Raw genomic sequence first — 18,948 nt, 5'->3', positions numbered from 1 at the left:
GTAATTGTACTATGTTACCCCAATATTCATGGTGCAACTGTGTTTGAAGAACAGGGGATTCCGCACGCGGCCCAACCCTCGCGCGACATCCCACGATTAACACTGTAATTAGCACCATAACTAGTTTTGATTTCTCGGTAATTTGCCGTATCCTATCTTTTTAAAGTAACATATTGAAAACATATCTACACGTGAAGTCAAAATTTGAAAACTTTCAATCTAGATTTAAAAACTTTTCAACTCAAAATTTTAATCTTTAAAGTCAAAATTTGAAAATTTCAACTTCTCATCTCAAATTTGAAAAACTTTCAATTAGGGTTTTTCAAACTAGAGATTTGGAAACTTTCAACTCGAGATTTTGAAAACTTTCAACTCGGGTTTAAAAACTTTCAACTCAGATTTGAAAACTTTCAACTCGAAATTTGAAAACTTTCAACTCGAGATTTGAAAAATTTTAAATTAAGATTTAAAAATTTTCAAGTCAAGATTTAAAAACTTTTAAAAAAAATTGAAAACACTTTCTGCTGGAAGAGTAAAAAGTAATTAGGAAAAAACGCAAAAAAAGGAAAGCGAAAAAAAAACACGGAAAAAAAAGAAAGAAAGAAAAAAAAGAAAACGGTGGTAGGTTAGCCATAAAAATCGCGCGCGCGCCGCGTGGGCCGTGTGGGGCATGAGTGCGCGCTGCCGGCGTGCGCGCGTGAATTAGCATTCTTGTGAAGAACAATCTGAGTTTTGTTAAATTTCAAAACAGGAGAACTAGTAATTTGCTCAAACTGCCCAAGTGTTTCGTGCAAATGGTTAGGTTATGTTGTAAAGCCATCCGTTGCAACAATTTCTTTCTCAGCATTCCAGCAGCTTGGCACTGGCAGGAATACTGCCATATGCATTTCCCTAGCGATAGGTTGAAGTGAAAATTCTCAAACCAAAACATTTAAAATATCATGTAAACACACACACACACTCACACACACACACACACACACACACACACACACACACACACACAAAAGCAGGCACATTTGAGACAAGAATGGTAATGACCAACAAGCAACAACCACAAGTCTACAAATCATCGGAAATGTGATAAAATCCAAAAGGGGGACATGAATCTCTCTATTCTCAACTCCTAGCTAAGGGACAGGAACCTGAAGTCTGAACAAACAGACAACACATCACAACAGTACAGATAAAAATGAGGCTTCATAGCGCTTTTTAAACATGGTAAAAGAAGCCCTAACACAGAGATTCAGAAAAACAACAAGGTAGCAGCATCCACTCTTCGATGCATTTGATGAAAATCAAAAGGTGGAAGTCAATGCCCGAACCATCCCCCCTTGCATAGTGGTGACACTATGTATCTTCGCGAAAATGTTCTCGCAAACGCGTCGGTTTCCTCGCAAATTTTTCACTAGCAAGGGCACCACATGGCAAGGAGAGTTTGAGGTGCGTTCTTGACTCCCTACTGCTGAATCAAACTCCAAAATTTTGCTGCTCCTGCAAAAAAACACACACACAAATTCAAAACATTTCAGTAGGTGCTTTGAGATTCGTGCAGCAACGCTTTACTAAAGGTAGCAAGCATGTACCTTGGAACATTGTTCGTGATCATATTTGGTTGAAGCCGGTGCTACTACTGAGGGTTGCTGTCCCTGCAGACGGCGGCCTTGATGCGCTCCACTGTGCAGGCGATGAGGCTGTTCACCGTCGCGACGGAGCCCAGCGAGAGCTTCGCCGTCGGCACGGAGTCGACGAGGATCTGGAACGCCACCGTGAGGAGGGACCCCCCGCCGGAGCCGGAGCCGTTCTCCCCGACGGCGGCCTGCGCGTTCCCCGACGGCCCGTCGGGAAGGATGGCGAACCCCGACGGCAGCAGCGCCACGTAGTCCGGGTCGCCGCCGTTGAGCACCACGTTCATCGCCACGATGTCCACCGGCGCGTACACCACGTAGGAGCCCGACGCGTCCGTGCAGCTCTCTTGCAGGATCAGCATGTTGCTCTGGTTTGAATTTGCACTCTACACACATGGACAAATCATACATATATAAACACACCATTACTTAATTTTATAGAAATGATGATACCCGATTTCATCGTGTGTAAACAGTGTAATCATCATATTCATGAGCAGCAAGGTAATAAATAGCGTTCGTAGCGGCTGCAATATAGCAGTAGTGATCCTCTACCGATGCCGCTACAAGGTATAGCAGCCCGCTATTGACTTTGTTGAATTGCTATAATGTTTAGATAGTGTTCTTTACATATGGATAGAATAACCTAGCATTGTATGTTTTCTTTATCTTATATATTTATGTTATGAAATGTAGTAGTAGTTAAACATGCAATCTAAATTTTAAACTTTAAGTGAAACTTGATGTTAATATTGATATACAATCTAAATTTATGGTTATTTTTCTTAATTATGCTATTGGAACTTAGTGCCTGCTATTTGCAATCCGCTACCCAGACACTAATTCGCTACCGACCGTTACATGCTATTTATTGCCTTGATGAGTAGTAACTAATTGGCACTTACATTGACACGAAGAAGCGAGACAGAGTTGCCATGGTCACGGCCGTTGGCAATGTGAGCCATTTCTTGGACGGCGCCGCCGTTGGACAGAATGTCCCACTGCGGAAATCCAAACTCGTCAGGAATGAACTTGATCACACATAAAATTTGGTCAGCAAATTGGATGAATTCCCTAGGGGTGGGGGGGGGGAGGGGGGGGGCGCAAATTGGGCACCTCGCTGCGAGAGGTCTCGTCGCGGAGGAAGTCGAAGACGGCGGCGGGAGGGACAGGGAGCCAGAAGGAGGTGGCGGCGTTGAGCACGATGCCCGGCGGCCTGCCGGGGTCGTCGACGCTCTTCCTCGTCATGACGCGCACGTCCTCCGCCCCGCTGCCCGACAGCGTCGTCCACTGGTGCGCCACCGACGCCGTCACGCCGCCGCAGAAGCTCGCCACCATCCTCTCCGCCAGCTTCAGCATGCTCTTCCTCCCCTCCACGCTTGTAATCACTGCACCACCACACATAACATTTCATACACAAATTATACTAATCATCAGTAATCATGATTGTAATGTGGTATTTCATTGGTCACAATTATCTGTACTTCTTATAATTGCAATGAGTAGGACGTAGGAGTGGTTAATTGATTGATTGATTCGTCTTCTACCTCCAAGGTCACCGTTGGGGATGTTGCTGGCCATGGCGCTGGCGAGGCGCTCGCATTGCCGGTCCAGCGTGCCGACCCACCGTTTCGCGCCGAATGCGAGGCCGGAGTTCACCAATGGCTTGTAGATGTTGTGCACCGAGCTGTCGTCCACCTCCACATGCTCCACCCATGTCACCTACGTACACACAACAACCCAATACATTTCATATTAACTTTGCCAACAGAATATGAGCAATCAACCCCATTTCAACTTTTGCTGACAAAATATGGACAAAAATATGTACTATCCTTTAATATTGTAGATATATGTAGAGAGATTGATCGAATTAATTACCTTGGAGTAGCCATTGGGCATTTCTTGGATGAGGCAGCCAGATGGCCTGCGCCGGCATTTGAGGACAGGGCTAGGGCGGAGGCTGTCGAGAGAGACATCGACGACGGCCCATGTCCCGTCGGAGTTGTTCTTGCAGTACCTGACGAAGTAGCTCTCCCTCGTCGGCACCAGCGGCGACGGCACTTGAAACTCCATTGACATCTGCAACCGATAATGTTTTAGATCATCATATCGATCTGAATTCCAGAATATATCCATGGAGCATGGAATTGGAGGCGTGCCATGAACAGATTAAATTAAGGAGTTGATCGAGTAGTCGATGAGGAAGAAGAAGACGTGTACGTACCACTTGCAGTGCACCATTGTAGTTGCCTGCCACGCCGGTGGACAACACCTCGTGCGTGGACGCTCTCGACACGATGCTCGAGAACACCGTCGCGAATTGATTCTACAGCAAAATTATTCAAGCAAAATTCAAACGAAATTCAACTGAAATTACTGCATATTTAGGTAGCAGCACTGCAGCAGTAGTAGGTTTGAGTCGTTGTGACACTGACCACATCCATGAGGATCTCGACGAGGTTGCTGTGCGTCATGATGACGACGGCGCCATGGCGGGACGCCTCCGACTTGAGGCCGTACTGCTTGGGGCCGAGGCCGCGCGGGAACATGCGCGCGTACTCCTCCTCATCGAGCAACGCCGCCGCCGGCTCCGACGACGACGACCAGAGCGGCTCGTCGAGCTGGGCCATCTGGACAAGCTCGTCCATGGCGGCGACGGCGAGCTCCACGATCATGGGCTTGTCGGCGTCGAGCGGGTGCACGCCGCGGAGGAGGTCGCCGGCGCCGCCGAACATGTCGAGGCCGGGGGTGACGACGCCGTAGGCACCGGCGAGGTCGAGAGGGGAGCGGGCGGCGGCGACGGCGAGCGGGGAGGAGAGGACGGGGAAGGAGACGATGGGGGGCTTGCCGACGTGCTTGGCGGCGATGCCGGAGATGCGGTCGATCTCGTCGCGGAGGCGGGCGTTCTCGACGCGGAGGTGGTGCTCGTCGAAGGACATCTCGCCGAGGGCGGCGGGGCCGCCGCAGTTGGGGCACGACGCGCTGCTCAGGGCCTCCTTGTATCGCATGTTCTCCGCGCGCAGCTTGTCGTTCTCCGCCCGCAGCTGCGCGTTCTCGTGCCTCTCGTGCTGGTTCTGAATTAATTCAACACTACATATCGTCAATATACTATTACAACATTAATTTTACTGATATATTTGTAGTTTTGTAAGGGTCAATCGATCAATATATGTAGCTGACAGAAAACACAATATTTTTCCATCTGTTCAATAGACAAAAAGATGCACATATATATATATATATATATATATATATATATATATATAGATATATATATATATATATATATATATATATATATATATATATATATATATATAGATACGTCTGGGCTGGAATTTATGATATTTCACTATATCTACCATGTATAACAGGAGTAGAGGCCAGAGGGAGAAGTGAAATAAAATAAATCAGAAATGAAAAAAAGAAGTGAAGAAAGAAATAACATGCTCTCTCCATTCCAAAATATAAGCATTTTTAAACTTTAACACAATTTTCGAGATGCTCATTTAACCAACAATATCTATAAAGTTAAGATGCTTTAAATAAAAAGAGTTATATATTATGATAGTTGATTTAATGATAAATCTAGTAACATCAATTTTACAATGATTGATCTGTTTTATTTTTTTTTGACTATTAATAGATAAAGCTAAAAATGTTTGACTTAGCATTATTCTACTAATGCTAATATTTTAGGACGAATGGAGTATTTCTTCATAGTAATTAACCATAAACTAAAACTAAATGGTGAGTCCCAATGTTGTTTCATATAGTCTGTTCCATTAAGAGATACAACAAGGTTCAATTCAAACACTAACTGCTGCGGTGGTGCAGGAAACAATCTTGCTGCTGAGCAACATCCGCGTCCTCGGGAAAATTGGTTAATGCAAGCCAGTGCAAATTGTTATGTGAGGTTTAGACACTTGCATTGATTTCAAGTTGAGAAAACTTTTCCTCAGTGTTATCCAAACATTTTAATTCAAGACCCCCCCCCAAAAAAAAACATCGTCCTTTTTTAGTAGTACCGCCTAGTTTCATCCGTGTGTGCACAACCTAATTTGCTTTTTTGGCCAAAAATTGATAGCAGTACTAATTAACTCCGGTCACAAACAATTAAGTGCATTGGAATATGGTTTAGAGAAAACACAACTTTTATGACTATAGTTTGTATTAGAATATATAAATTCTGAAAGATACTATAAGATTTAGTATCATGAAAGATATATGGAGATAGTTATATAAACATTATATACCTTCGTTGTTCAATCTAAATATTCATATAGATACTGTAACTTAAGTATATAAATATTATACATGCTCAGTAATTAAGTAGAAAACTGCTCATTATTGTACTAGTATGAAGAATGAAAAGTCAAATTATTAGCTGATTTAGATTTAATACTCACCCCTATTTGATTTAGATTATTGTCACGGAACATCTACTTAATTATAAGGTTTATATTAAATGTTTTAAGAAATAAATAGGCAGTAATTTTTGAGAAATTGTTTTGAGAAAAACATATTTTTTAAAGCATGGAATAAATAATCTATTTGAATAATATTGTGAATGAACTGAAAAGAACATGGATTGCAATAATCCGTTTCTTAGTCTTGGATTTTAGTCTTGGATTTTGTGACTGTGTGTAGCGCTAATGGCATGGTGCAGCTGGTTGACCCTCTTTCTTAATAAATTCGATATTGGGTCCTTCCCCAGTGTCCAACGTGTTTTTTTTCCTAGTCTTGGATTTTGGAATTTAGTGCACCAAAATTTTATTTTTCAGTAATTCCCAATCATTTTAGTCTGAAGCCATCAAATTAAATAACCAAAGAACACTCTATATATCTATAAGGAGTTTTTATACTTGCCTTCATCTGTGTGCGCTTGTTCTGAAACCAGAATTTAACCTGCAGAGGTTCAAGACCCAGCTCCCTGCTCAGCTCCTTGCGCTGCTTGTCGTCTGGGTGCGGGCACTCCTTGAAGAAACTGATCAAAATTCACAAACATTTACTTAATCTACAAAGATCAACTGATGAATAGGATTCATAACATTTAATCAATCTGACAAAGATTTGCAAGGGAGAAGAAAATTATCTCAGAATTGAAAACATAGGGATGAAATGATAAATTAATCTTACGCTTCCATCTCTTGGATCTGGTGCTGGGTATGGCGGTGGTAACGCTTCTTGCGCGGCCGCTGGTTGGGGTCCTGGTCGTCGCCGGAGAGGCCGTCGCCGGCGCCGTCGACGTTCTCGCTGCACGACTTGCTCTCGAACTCGTCAACCAGCCCGCCGGCGTCGGCGCGGCCGTGCAGCATGTTGTCGCCGCTGTCCGCCGCCGCCGTCGTCGTCACCGGGATCTGATCGAAGTATTGCTGCTGGAGTGCTTGCTGCAGATGATGGCTGTCCAGCATATCAGCCTGCAATTTCAGGAGAGATTAATTAAGAGTATTTTGTGAGAGGAGACCAACTCATCAGATATATGTGTTCCATATATAGCTAGCTCAGGATTAATTTGGAATAATCGAATGAGAAAGCAATTAAGATGTACCAAAGAAAAACTTATACGAAACGCTCATAAAAAAGGGGAAATTTTGCATGCTTCCATTTCTTTTTCTTTCTAAAAGGGATAGGATAGAGTAGTTACTTCGGCCGCAAAGTTGGAAATTGCTGACTTGCTTCTGCTCAGTATAGTGTATTTTCGAGACGTGATTGTCAAAAATGGATATAGCTAGCTATTTTTCTTTTTAGTATGATGCTAAAAATGAACTAATCCTTCCCTTAACCTGTTGTGCCTGTCTGCCTTTAAATTTTTTCTTTTTAAAAAAAACATAGATCATTAGAACATTAAGAGATCAAGACCTAGAGAGACCTAAGGGAAGAGACTTTGTTTATGTATTCATGTATGGTTTCTTCAGTTCTTGCTTGACTCATGTTCATGTATGAAGTTGTATGAACAAAAGATCAACTTCTCTTTCTCTGTACTGTGTATGATATCTCCAACCAGTACTTCTGATTTCCAATAAAAGAGCTCATCAATTGGCCAGTAAACTCAGTATCCTCGAATGGCACGCCAATTAATGCATGCACGTATTCACAGCTAGCAACCGTTTCCAAAACAAAATGAAAAACAGATGCACAGCCAGTTAAATTATAGTACAAGAGTCAAACGCAACAAGAAAAAAGAAAACGAAAAGCAAATTAATAAAGTAACTAGCTGCAAACAAAAAGTACACCAACTTTTTTTCAAAATTTACTTCAAAAAAAGAAAGCTGCAAATATATATATATATATATATATATATATATATATATATATATATATATATATATATATATATATATATATATATATATATATATATATATATATATATACGGTGGGTTCTTGTTCATCTCTGAAGAACTACCGTACCTGGGTGAGGGGCAGCTGCGCCGACGGCGATTCGTACGCCACGCCGTTCCGACCGATCACCGGCGGCATGCGCCTCGCCGGCGTCATGAACGAAGCCAGGTAATTAAGCACGCACCCTAGCTAGCTAGCCACCACCAACCCCTTCTTCTTCTTCCTCCAGCCAAGCCTCTAGCTCCTCCTCCCATTCGCTTGCATCTTCTTCTTCACCACCAGTACAGCTACACACACAGAAATGGCTATAGCTAGCTTGCACGCCACGTAACAGCAACAGTCAGAAGCAGATCTAGGGCAAGGTCAGCACCAAGAACTCTGCAAAGAAAAACAAAAATCCCATCAAAACCTGTGTTAGAGACGACAGCAACAAGATGAGATCTAGCTGTATATATCCGCCTTGATCTCTGCCCTGTTCTACCTGATGTGCTTCCAAGAAGCGTGTGATATCGCATGCGAGAAAACCACCGGTGGACAGCTCGAAACGAAGCGAGATCTCTCCAGCTAGAAGCAGACGCCGATCGCCATGGGAGGAGGAGGAAGAAGAAGAAGAAGAAGAAGAGGGGATTTGGGGGAGGAATGTGGAGATGGGGAGGAGTTATTGCGAGAGGGGGGGGGGGGGGGGGGGGGGCGAGTGTTGAGCGGATGCAATCGCATTTATTGAGAGAGGGTGCAGCGTTATTGCTCAGGCTCACAAGAGCTAGAGAGAGAGAGAGACAGTAACATTTCAGTAGAAACGTATACTACTACCGAATTCTGTGTAGGTAGAGGTAGAAACGGATACTACTACTACTACTCTATACTGCAAGACAGTCAACTTTGTTTTTCTTTTTTGATTGCAACAGTCAACTTTGTTTGTGTATATGGTTTGATACGAGTATATGTCAATATGTGTAGTGTTTAATTAGTTTTGCGTTGTTGCACTGGCTTAGCTAGCTTTGTGCTAGCGCTGTTCATGCAGGCATGCATTTGATTTAATATTATTCCAGCACACATATGTGATATCTGTTTTCTTGCTGGGGGTATTTAAGCTCGTAGATGGCAATAAACAGCTAGCTAGCTGTATCTCGCGTTCTGAATGAACAATATGATAATTTGCAGCAGCACACAACACATCGTGTGCATTTGTATATCGAAACTTTAATTTTAACTAGATTTGAATTTTGGCTTTTGCCTTATTATCAGCTAGTACAACTGAAATTTGAATTTTAAAAGTTAATTTTATGTTGATTTCGAGGGGATTTTTTTGTAGTATTTTATTTTTGTAACCACTAAGAACAATTTTTTTTATTGCTTCATTCATTTTTGAAAGGAAAAAGTACAAATTACCCCCTGAACCCGAAAACCAGATATTGCCCACCCTAAACTTTTAATACCGGATGAATTACCCCCCTGACACTGTTTTAAGTAGTTTTGGCTTGAGCTTGCACAAGTAGCGCTAACGTGTAATCCAGTCAGAAAAAAAACTCCTTGGACCCACTTGTCATATCTCTCCCCTCTCTCTCTCTCCCCAGTCCCTCTCTCTCCCTAGCGCCCTCTCTCTCTGCCTAGTCCATCTCTCTCTCACTTGGACAGGCGGCTGTGGATGGGCTCGGGCACGCGGCTATGGACGGGAGGTGGGCGGCGACACGTGGGGACGCGCGGTGGACGGCGGCGCACGGGGAGGACGCGACAGCGGCGGGTGGTGCCCTCTCGGGATCCGTGTCAACAGCGACGAGACCTATACAGGGGGCGGTGGCAAAGCGCGGGAGGACACGGCGACGGCGGCCGGCGCCCTCTCAAGCTCGTGCCAATGGCGACGAGGCTTGTGCAGGGGCGGTGGCAAAGCGCGAGGAGGACTCTGCGGCGGCGGGCGGCACCGAGGAGGGGATTGGAGGACGAGGGCGGCGGGGGTGGACGCAGCATGGGGTGGCAGGGTGGCGGCGGGCGGTGGCGGAGGCCGCTCGAGGCATCATGGACAACCTGTAGGCTCATGTCGTCGGAGCCAAGCACAGGGTTGGCGGCGGACTCGCGTGCGGCGGTGCTGGCGCGGTCCTGCGCGTGCGAGGCGGCCTCCTGGTGGCGCCACGCCTCGTTGCGGGCGGCGTGCTCCTGCTCCCTACGCTCCATGGCGTCAAGGAACTAGCGGTGGAGGCTCTCCTGGTGCTCCATGAGCCATTGTACCAGGCGCTCGAAGAAGGAGGCCGACATGCTGAGCTACTCCTACCGCCGCCGCTTGCGATTGCGTCGCGCCGCGTCCACCCCCGAAGGTTGTGACTGTGTCTGCACCACGGTGTGCGCGTCCTCCTCGGCAGACGTCTCCAACATGTTCGGGCGTGGCGGGCTTGTCCTTGGCTGGCACTATCTGCGCCGTCGTCCGTGCCGTTCGCCCACGCCTAGGCGCCCACCACCCATCCCTGCGCCGCCGTGCACGCCATGCGCGAGAGAGAGAAGAGAGAGAGGAAGAGGGAAGAGGAGTATGACAAGTGGGTCCCGTATTTTTTTATAAATAAAATGCTGACTAGATTACCACACGTATGCTATGTAGGACAAAACCGCTCTGGATTGGGTCGAGGGGGGTAATTAATCCAGTATTGAAAGTTTAGGGTGAATGTTCTGGTTTTCGGGTATAGGGGGTAATTCGGTCATCCGCGATAGTTCCCCGGGGGGGGGGGGGGGTGGTAATTGTACTTTTTCCCTTTTTGAAACCGCACAGAGCAAACAATATTATATATAACGAGGTTGTAGTTATTTACAGTTTATTTAATTTGTTTTCCACTACGGAGAAAAGCGAGAGCTATAGTACACCATATCGTCCAACGCAACACATTGATGTACACCCATCCATTATTATTATTTCCCGTATTAAATTCCTTGGTAGTATATGTGCATGAGTACTGTTGTGCTGTGGTGAAACAGGCATGCAGCTATATAGCGCCAACTGAATTGATGATGCAGGGAGAGACCCTATTTCATCATCATTGGATGCTCCCAACTCAAAGATCACGTATGACAATCTGTTTTGGTGGGTGACAGTATTTATGAGTCTAAGGGACTTCATCAATAATGAAAAATCCAAAATTTTCACGATACATTTCAACTTTCAATTTCTCCACTTGCGTTTAAGCTGACCTTTTTAATTAGCCTGTATCCTGCTTATACATTCATATTATTTTGTGTAAATATATCTTTATTTGGATCAGTATTGAAAAGCATAAATTAATAATTCAATGTATATATATCCACCATTTTTTGTTTATCTTTTAAGGTCTTTGCCCATTTCAAAAATAACTTTTAACCATCAATTGGTACAAAATATAGCTATAGTTAAGAAAACAGCATTACATTTCTTACATGAAAAATACTTCGTGAACATGATTTTTTTTAACTGTTAATGGTGTATAAAAAAAATCTTTAAAGGAACAAAGCAGTTATTTTGATATTTCAGTGTAATTTAGCTGTGGAAGCCTGAAAATAAAACCTAATTAAAGTTTCAAACAACGTTAATCAACACTGAACTTTATAAACTGGAAAAACAATATGTCCCTTAAGACCGGCCAAATACAACCATGTTTGCATGGCACAGCAACTTAACAAACTTGAAAGTAAAATAAATAGGATTAGTGGGACTCGGATATCATGCTCTCTCATCTCTTTGTTCTTCCTTCACGTTCTTGCACATATCTTTCTTTCTCTTCCCTCTCCTACAATCTCTTCATATCTCACAAGTCACATTTCCCTTTTTGGAAGAAAGACAAGGGGTGATGACATGTGGACCCTGTTATTTTTTCTTTGTTTAGTAGCATTGAGACTAGGGATGAAAACGGTTTGGAAACGGATGGAAACCACCTTTATCGTCTTCGTTTCCATAATTTTTTCAGAATCGGAAATCTCGGATATGAAAATTAAGTGAATATGAATTGGAGTGAATACGGTAACGGATATTTATCGGAATATAAAAAGCCCTTAAACTGAACTTCTCAAATCAACAAAGAGATGTAGCTAAATATTTTTTTTCTAAAACAATAAATAGATACTTATATTTTTATCAATAATAATAATACATCTAGTTGTACACTTTACTTTCTTGGAAAAAAAAGAACTATATTCATCTACGACATGGCCTAATAAAATTGGAAAAAAATCATTAGGAAAAAAATCTAAAGTACTGGACTAGAAAAATATTTCTATTTAATTAAACATCTCAATACATAGTATAAATTTAAACATTTAGAGTAGAGAAAACAGAAGCTAATTAGTTGTATATGAGAAATGCTTCGCTTCCAATTCCGAGAAAAAAAATTGAATTCATTTCCGAAAAGTTTCCAACGGATTCCGATTTTCGATGGATAGCAGCCTTATCATATTCGTTTCCGTTTTTGAGAAAAAAGTTTCTAAAAAAATTCCGACCAACACTTTTTGTTTTCGAAACCACGTACGGAATCTAGAAACTTTCCGAGCCGTTTTCATCCCTAATTGAGACTGCCGACATCAGCAAAACCATTCCCGTGTCAGCATCACGAACCAAATTGCATCGTACCGAGGCATTTTTGTCTGGTTTGGAAAATTAAGAGTGTTGAATAGCATCTATTTTTTAAAAAAATTTATGGTTGATTTTCAAACTTACGCAAAAGTTTAAGGTTGTAAAACGGACCCTTTTCCATGAACAACAGAGGCACAAATTATATTTACTCTACTGTAGTGCTATAATTAATTAGCATGCAGGTCATATGTGAGTATATATATGTGACCTGTACTAGTAGTAATAACTGACAACCGTTACTAGTAATCGCCTCATGTGTTGACTCAACATAATAGAGTGGAGTATACAAACCTCCAGATAACCTGCATTGAATTTGGTCATTACTACATGTCAACTTCTGATACTACATGCAAGTTCTTTGGCTCTTTGCTGGTTTCTCTCTTTTTTGACTTTCTCAAGAGAGAAGTAATCTGAACTTTGAAGTTTGAAGTAGTCTAATGGTAGCACGACTATACTAGCTAGATTCATGTTAGAATTAAATAATTACTGTTGCTCGGAATATGAAAGTATAGCAGGTCAATTCATACAGTTGTATATGATCTTAGAGCAGGTACAATAGTAGGCTATAAGCCAGCTGCAAACATATTTTAATAAGATAAAAGATGAGAGAGAAGAGTAGCGGGCTACAAATCTGTAGCCAACTGCAGCACGGACTCCAAGACACAATGTGTGTATGACAGTGGGACCATATGCTAATAGTATAGTAAGCAACTATTGTATGAATAGGCTATTAGATTGACTATAGATGAATTGGAGTTAGTGGTTGGCTATACTATTAACCTTGCTCTTAGTTGGGACTTGGGACTTGGGAGTAGTAGTAGTACTGTTTACTGGACTGTCCCCTAATAATAAATGAATTCGACGAGATGATTTATACGGCTTGTCTGCTACAAGACGGGATCTCATTGCAACGGGATGGACATATTAACTACTTCCTCTGTTTCACAATATAAGTCATTTTAGCATCGTTAACTTTTATACCAACATGACCACCTTGAACAAAAGAAGCTATCCATTCACACCATCTAGGAGAAAAGCCTTTCATTCTCAAAGTTTGTTGTACAAAAGGCCATTTAACTTTATCATAAGCTTTCTCAAAATCAATCTTAAAAATTACACCACTTTTATCTTTGCGATGTAATTCATGTAAAGTCTCATGTAAAATAACCACCCCTTCCATAATATTTCTCCCAGGAATAAACGCAGTTTGAGTAGGACTAATTACCTTTTGAGCGACATCCATTATTCTATTTGTAGCAACTTTGGTAAAAATCTTAAAACTAATATTAAGTAGGCATATAGGTCTATACTGTTGAATCTTTAAAGCCTCAGCACACTTAGGCAAAAGAATGATAGTACCAAAGTTAAGCGAATATAAAGGCAAACTCCCAGAATGAAAGTCCTTAAATAGCTCTAAAAGGTCAAATTTAATGACATTCCAGAAAACTTGGTAAAACTCAGCAGGAAATCCATCTGGGCCCGGAGCTTTGTTATGTTCCATTTGGAAAATAGCATCCTTAACCTCATTTTCAGAAAATTCCTTAGTTAAGGCTTCATTCTCTAAATATGAAACTTGAGGAATGTCAGCAACATAATTCTCATCAAACTGAAGGTCAGACTCATCAGGAGGGCCAAAAAGACCTTTATAATAAGTGGTAATATGCGACTTTAAATTGGCATCACCACTTATTAAATGATCACCCTCCTGTAGTTGATAAATTCTAGTTTTCCTATGTTTTCCATTTGCCACTAAATGAAAATACTTTGTATTAGAGTCACCCTCTAAAATATCCTTAGTCTTAGCCCACTGATACCATTTAATTTCTTCTTCCCTTAGAATGACAGATAACCTACTCCTGAAAAACAATCTAATATCAACTTCCTCTTGAGACAGGAGAACAGTCTTTGCCTTTTTATCCAGCGCCTCCAACTTATCTAAAATATGCTTTTTCTCTTTTTTGTATAAACCACTGGTATGTTTAGCCCATCCCCTAAGATGCTGTCTTAGGCGGCGAATTTTCGCTTGCCAACGCTCCATAGGAGTATTGCCCTCATCAACCCCAGACCAAACTTCTTTTACCATATCAACAAATCCATCACGTAACAACCAACCAAGTTCAAACTTAAAACTATGTTGAGCGTTACTAAAAGAGGAAGATTTTGTATTTAGGAGCAAAGGAGTATGGTCTGAAATATCTCTATTGAGAGCAACAACAGAGGATAAAGGGTATTTTTGCTCCCATTCCGTCGACACTAAAACTCTATCCAGTTTCTCATAGGTTGGGTGTGCCAGATTATTTGCCCAAGTAAAATTCCTACCAGTCATTTGTATCTCCCTAAGGCACAACCCATCAATAATAGCATTAAATAAGAAGGGCCATCTATCATCATAATTATCATTATTTTTTTCATTAGGACTACGAATAATGTTAAAATCACCACCAATAAGAATTGGTAAGGTCTCATGACTGCACATGTTAACTAATTCTGCAAGAAATTGGTCCTTAAACTCATTTTGTGCAGGTCCATACACCAACACTAAGGCCCACTTAAAATTATCAGCTTTATTTCGCAAATGAAACTTAATATAAAAATCCCCCTCATCAATCAAACCAATGTCAGAATTTAATAAATTAATACCCAACAGAAGACCACCAGATCTGCCTCTAGGAGGTTTACAATGCCACAAAAAATCTTTACCAGCACAAAGATTATTAAGAGCAGCTGTAGAAAATTCTTTCTTAACAGTCTCAGATAAAGCAATAAAATCAAGTTGATGTTCTTTGGTTAAATCAGAAACAAACTTATGTTTTTTCGGGTCCTTGAACCCATCACAATTCCAAAAGATTCCTTTCATTTAAAACTAATTTTATTATTCTTCTTCTTTTTTTTACCCTTCTTACCATTAGAAATACTATTAGTAGAAGGTACCATGGAATCCAAAGTGGACTGAATATTATCACTATTCCCACTTAAATCCATCACCTCCTCCATAATTTCACCACATAAATGTTGTAGTAGAGTATTATCATCGAACTGATCGTCTAACTCACCTTCAACAATTACATCAGGAATTTGGTTAACAGAGGAACTAATATGTTCACTCAACCTATTTTTCTCTACACACTTTAAATCTTCTATAACATTATTGAGAATAACATTTTTATTTGAAGGAATCACACCTAGATTATTAAGGGAAGTAGAAATTTGATCATTTGTAAATTGTAAAAAAGAAACATTAACATCCATATTACCTTTAGCATGGGGTTTCTCCAAGTTCTTTTCCGCCTTCAACCTTTCAGCTCTTTCAAGGACAAGCTGATCACTATCAGAAGCTCTCCTTTTGCTTTTCCTGGATGGAGAAATTAACGCCTCGGGACAAGCTGGTAATTGTTTTCAAACTTACAAAGGACTTAGGCAAGGGGATCCTTTATCCCCTATTCTTTTTAATATAGTAGCTAACATGCTTACTCTATTGATTAAGAGGGCTAAAGAGGCGGGACTCTTGAATGGGGTTATTCCTCATCTTGTTGATGATGGTGTGTCTATCTTGCAATACGCAGATGATACTATTATCTTTTTGGAGCATGACTTGCAACAGGCAAAGAATTTGAAACTGATTTTATCGGTATTTGAATAGTTATCTGGCCTAAAAATAAATTTTCACAAGAGTGAATTATTTTGCTTTGGTTAGGCAAAGGAATGTTATGAACACTATTCTGATATTTTTGGTTGTAAGTTAGGTACCTTTCCTTTTAAATACCTTGGAATTCCGATGCATTTTAGGAAGCTTTCTAATAAAGATTAGAAACTTATTGAAGAGAGAATTGAGAAAAAGCTTAGTAGTTGGAAAGGCAAGCATTTATCTGTTGGTGGTAGACTGGTGTTGATTAATTCTGTTCTTTCAAGTTTAGCCATGTTTATGATATCTTTTTTTGAGGTGCCGAAAGGGGTTCTTCGTAAAATTGATTATTATAGATCGCGGTTTTTTTTGGCAAGGGGATGACCATAAGAAAAAATACAGGCTCACTAGGTGGAATGTTGTTTGTCAACCCAAGGACCAGGGGGGTCTTGGGATTCATAATTTGGAGATACAAAATAAATGTCTTTTAAGTAAATGGTTGTTTAAGTTAATTAATGAGGATGGGGTTTGGCATGATTTATTGAAGAGGAAATATCTTTATAATAAATCTATAACCCAAGTTGACAGGAAACAAGGTGATTCCCATTTTTGGTCTGGTCTCATGAATGTCAAAAGTACTTTTTTAAATATGGGTTCTTGGATTGTCAATAATGGGGAACAAATCAGATTTTGGGAAGATAGATGGATTGGTAACTTGGCTTTTAAGGATAAATATCCATCTTTGTACGCAATTGTTCAGAGGAAAACATCTTCTATTGCCACTGTTATGGGATATGTTCCGCTTAATGTTTCTTTCAGGAGAACTTTAGTTGGTCAGAATCTTGTTTGTTGGCATTAGTTGTGTGCCTCTATAGTACATATTCAGTTGAATGATTTGTCTGATAGTTTAAGATGGAATTTCCATCAGAATGGCTTGTTCTCGGTGAGGTCTATATACCTAGCTTTAATTAATAATGGCTATATCGAGAGAAACAAGTGTATTTGGAAGCTTAAGTTGCCACTTAAGATTAAAATTTTCATGTGGTACCTGCTTAAAGGGGTTGTGTTAACTAAGGATAATTTGGCAAGGCGTAACTGGAATGGCAGCTTGAGGTGTTCTTTTTGTTTGAAGAATGAGTCTATTCAACATCTCTTTATGGATTGTCATTTTGCGAAATTTCTATAGAGAGCAGTTCAGTTCTCTTTTGGTTTTAATCTTCCAGTTAGCATATCTCATATTTTTAATGGGTGGCTTTTGGGAGTTGATAAGAAAATGAGTAAACTGATACTTGTTGGAGCTTCTGCCATTTGTTGGGCAATATGGCTGAGTAGGAACGATATGGTTTTTGACAAATCACCATCATTTTCCTATATGCAGGTTATTTTCAGGGCAACTCATTGGCTCCGGTTTTGGGCACAACTACAAAGGTGTGATGAAGATGAAGAGTTTCTGAAGGTTGCATGCCGAAAGTTGGAGACCACGGTTATGCAACTATTTGCCAATTATGGTTAGAGATTTACAAATAGACTTCAATAATTGTGATTTCCTTACGCTAGGCTGGTTTCAATAATAGTGATCTTCGGTGTGTTCTATTCATTTAGATTTACACTATGTTCATGAAAACTACTATGTAATAATTGGCTGTAGCTCTTTTGAGTAAAGGCCGGGATATTATATTCCATTATCTAAGAAAAAAAAGTCATTTTAGCATTTCCCACATTTATATTGATATCAATGAATCTAGATAGATATATATGTCTAGATTCATTAGCATCAATATGAATGTGGAAAATGCTAGAATGACTTACATTGTGAAACGGAGGGAGTATTTTCTTGCACGAGTATCACAGGTATCAAGTTCTAGGTATCACAGGTACCGGGTAACATGTATCACAGGTATCGGGTACGATGCAACTGGTACCACAACAGGTATTAGGTATCAGGTATCGCAGTGGCGTAGCTAGGATTTAAAGTAAAAGTGGTCCATCTATATATAATATGTCAATTAAAAGGGTGGTCCACTATACAATTTTTATTATATTAACTAGCACATATAATATAATTTTAATTTTTTAGGTGGTCCGTGGACCACGGTGTCACCTAGCTGGCTACGCCCCTGAGGTATCGTCTCATAGAAGGGTATCCCATTCTAACGGGATATCGTTGTCTAGGTTTTCTGGCAACAATTGCATATTTTGTTCCGCGTATTGCAATATGATTGGGAATTCGCCTCATGATCTTGGTATAGCTAGCGAAGCAATATGCAAATCATGTAAGAACTTGGCAATTAATAACTAGTCCAACCTTTCAACACTTTTTAGGGATTTCATCGCCCCGGCCACGATCTCATATTCTCAACATTCTTGGAGTAGCTGTAACAAGCCTATCGCCCTGTTCTTTTTTCCAACAAAAACTGAATAAACTTTTAGATAAAAGTGTCACGCTTTTTAAACTGCTAAACGGTGCGTTTCGTGCGAAAACTTTCTATATAAAAGTTGTTCTAAAATATAAGATTAATCCATTTTTCAAGATTGTAATAATTAAAACTCAATTAATCACATAATCACATGTTATTACCAACTCGTTTTACGTGAAACACTTAATATTTATCTTCAGGAGATTTAAACACCACCTATAGTTTAAAAAATCAGGCTGACCTGACTGTTTAATCGAAAAACCCAGAACCAGATTGTCTGGTCCGTTTGCTGGTTGGGAGCGATCTGTGCTAACCATCTTACCATTGCATCAGTCCGTGGCAAACCCAAAA

General features: G+C 40.7%; 1 protein-coding gene across 1 annotated transcript; it reads right to left on the bottom strand.

The window, feature by feature from the left end:
- Positions 1 to 1,031: 1,031 nt before the first annotated feature.
- Positions 1,032 to 8,645, bottom strand: LOC127782297 (homeobox-leucine zipper protein ROC1). The gene is made up of 12 exons (XM_052309443.1): positions 8,458 to 8,645; positions 8,046 to 8,354; positions 6,771 to 7,051; positions 6,501 to 6,618; positions 4,067 to 4,705; positions 3,856 to 3,957; positions 3,510 to 3,710; positions 3,176 to 3,350; positions 2,745 to 3,016; positions 2,534 to 2,629; positions 1,587 to 2,014; positions 1,032 to 1,494 (listed from the first exon to the last, which is right to left on the bottom strand). The coding sequence occupies exons 2-11, from the start codon at positions 8,130 to 8,132 to the stop codon at positions 1,631 to 1,633; spliced, it is 2,355 nt and encodes a 784-aa protein (XP_052165403.1). The 5' UTR covers positions 8,133 to 8,354; positions 8,458 to 8,645; the 3' UTR covers positions 1,032 to 1,494; positions 1,587 to 1,630.
- Positions 8,646 to 18,948: the final 10,303 nt, after the last annotated feature.

This window comes from Oryza glaberrima, chromosome 8, assembly GCF_000147395.1.
Source record: "Oryza glaberrima chromosome 8, OglaRS2, whole genome shotgun sequence".
Classification (NCBI taxonomy): domain Eukaryota; kingdom Viridiplantae; phylum Streptophyta; class Magnoliopsida; order Poales; family Poaceae; genus Oryza; species Oryza glaberrima.
The sequence above is the reverse complement of the archived record's forward strand: the minus strand, read 5'-3'. Positions and strand labels throughout refer to the sequence as shown.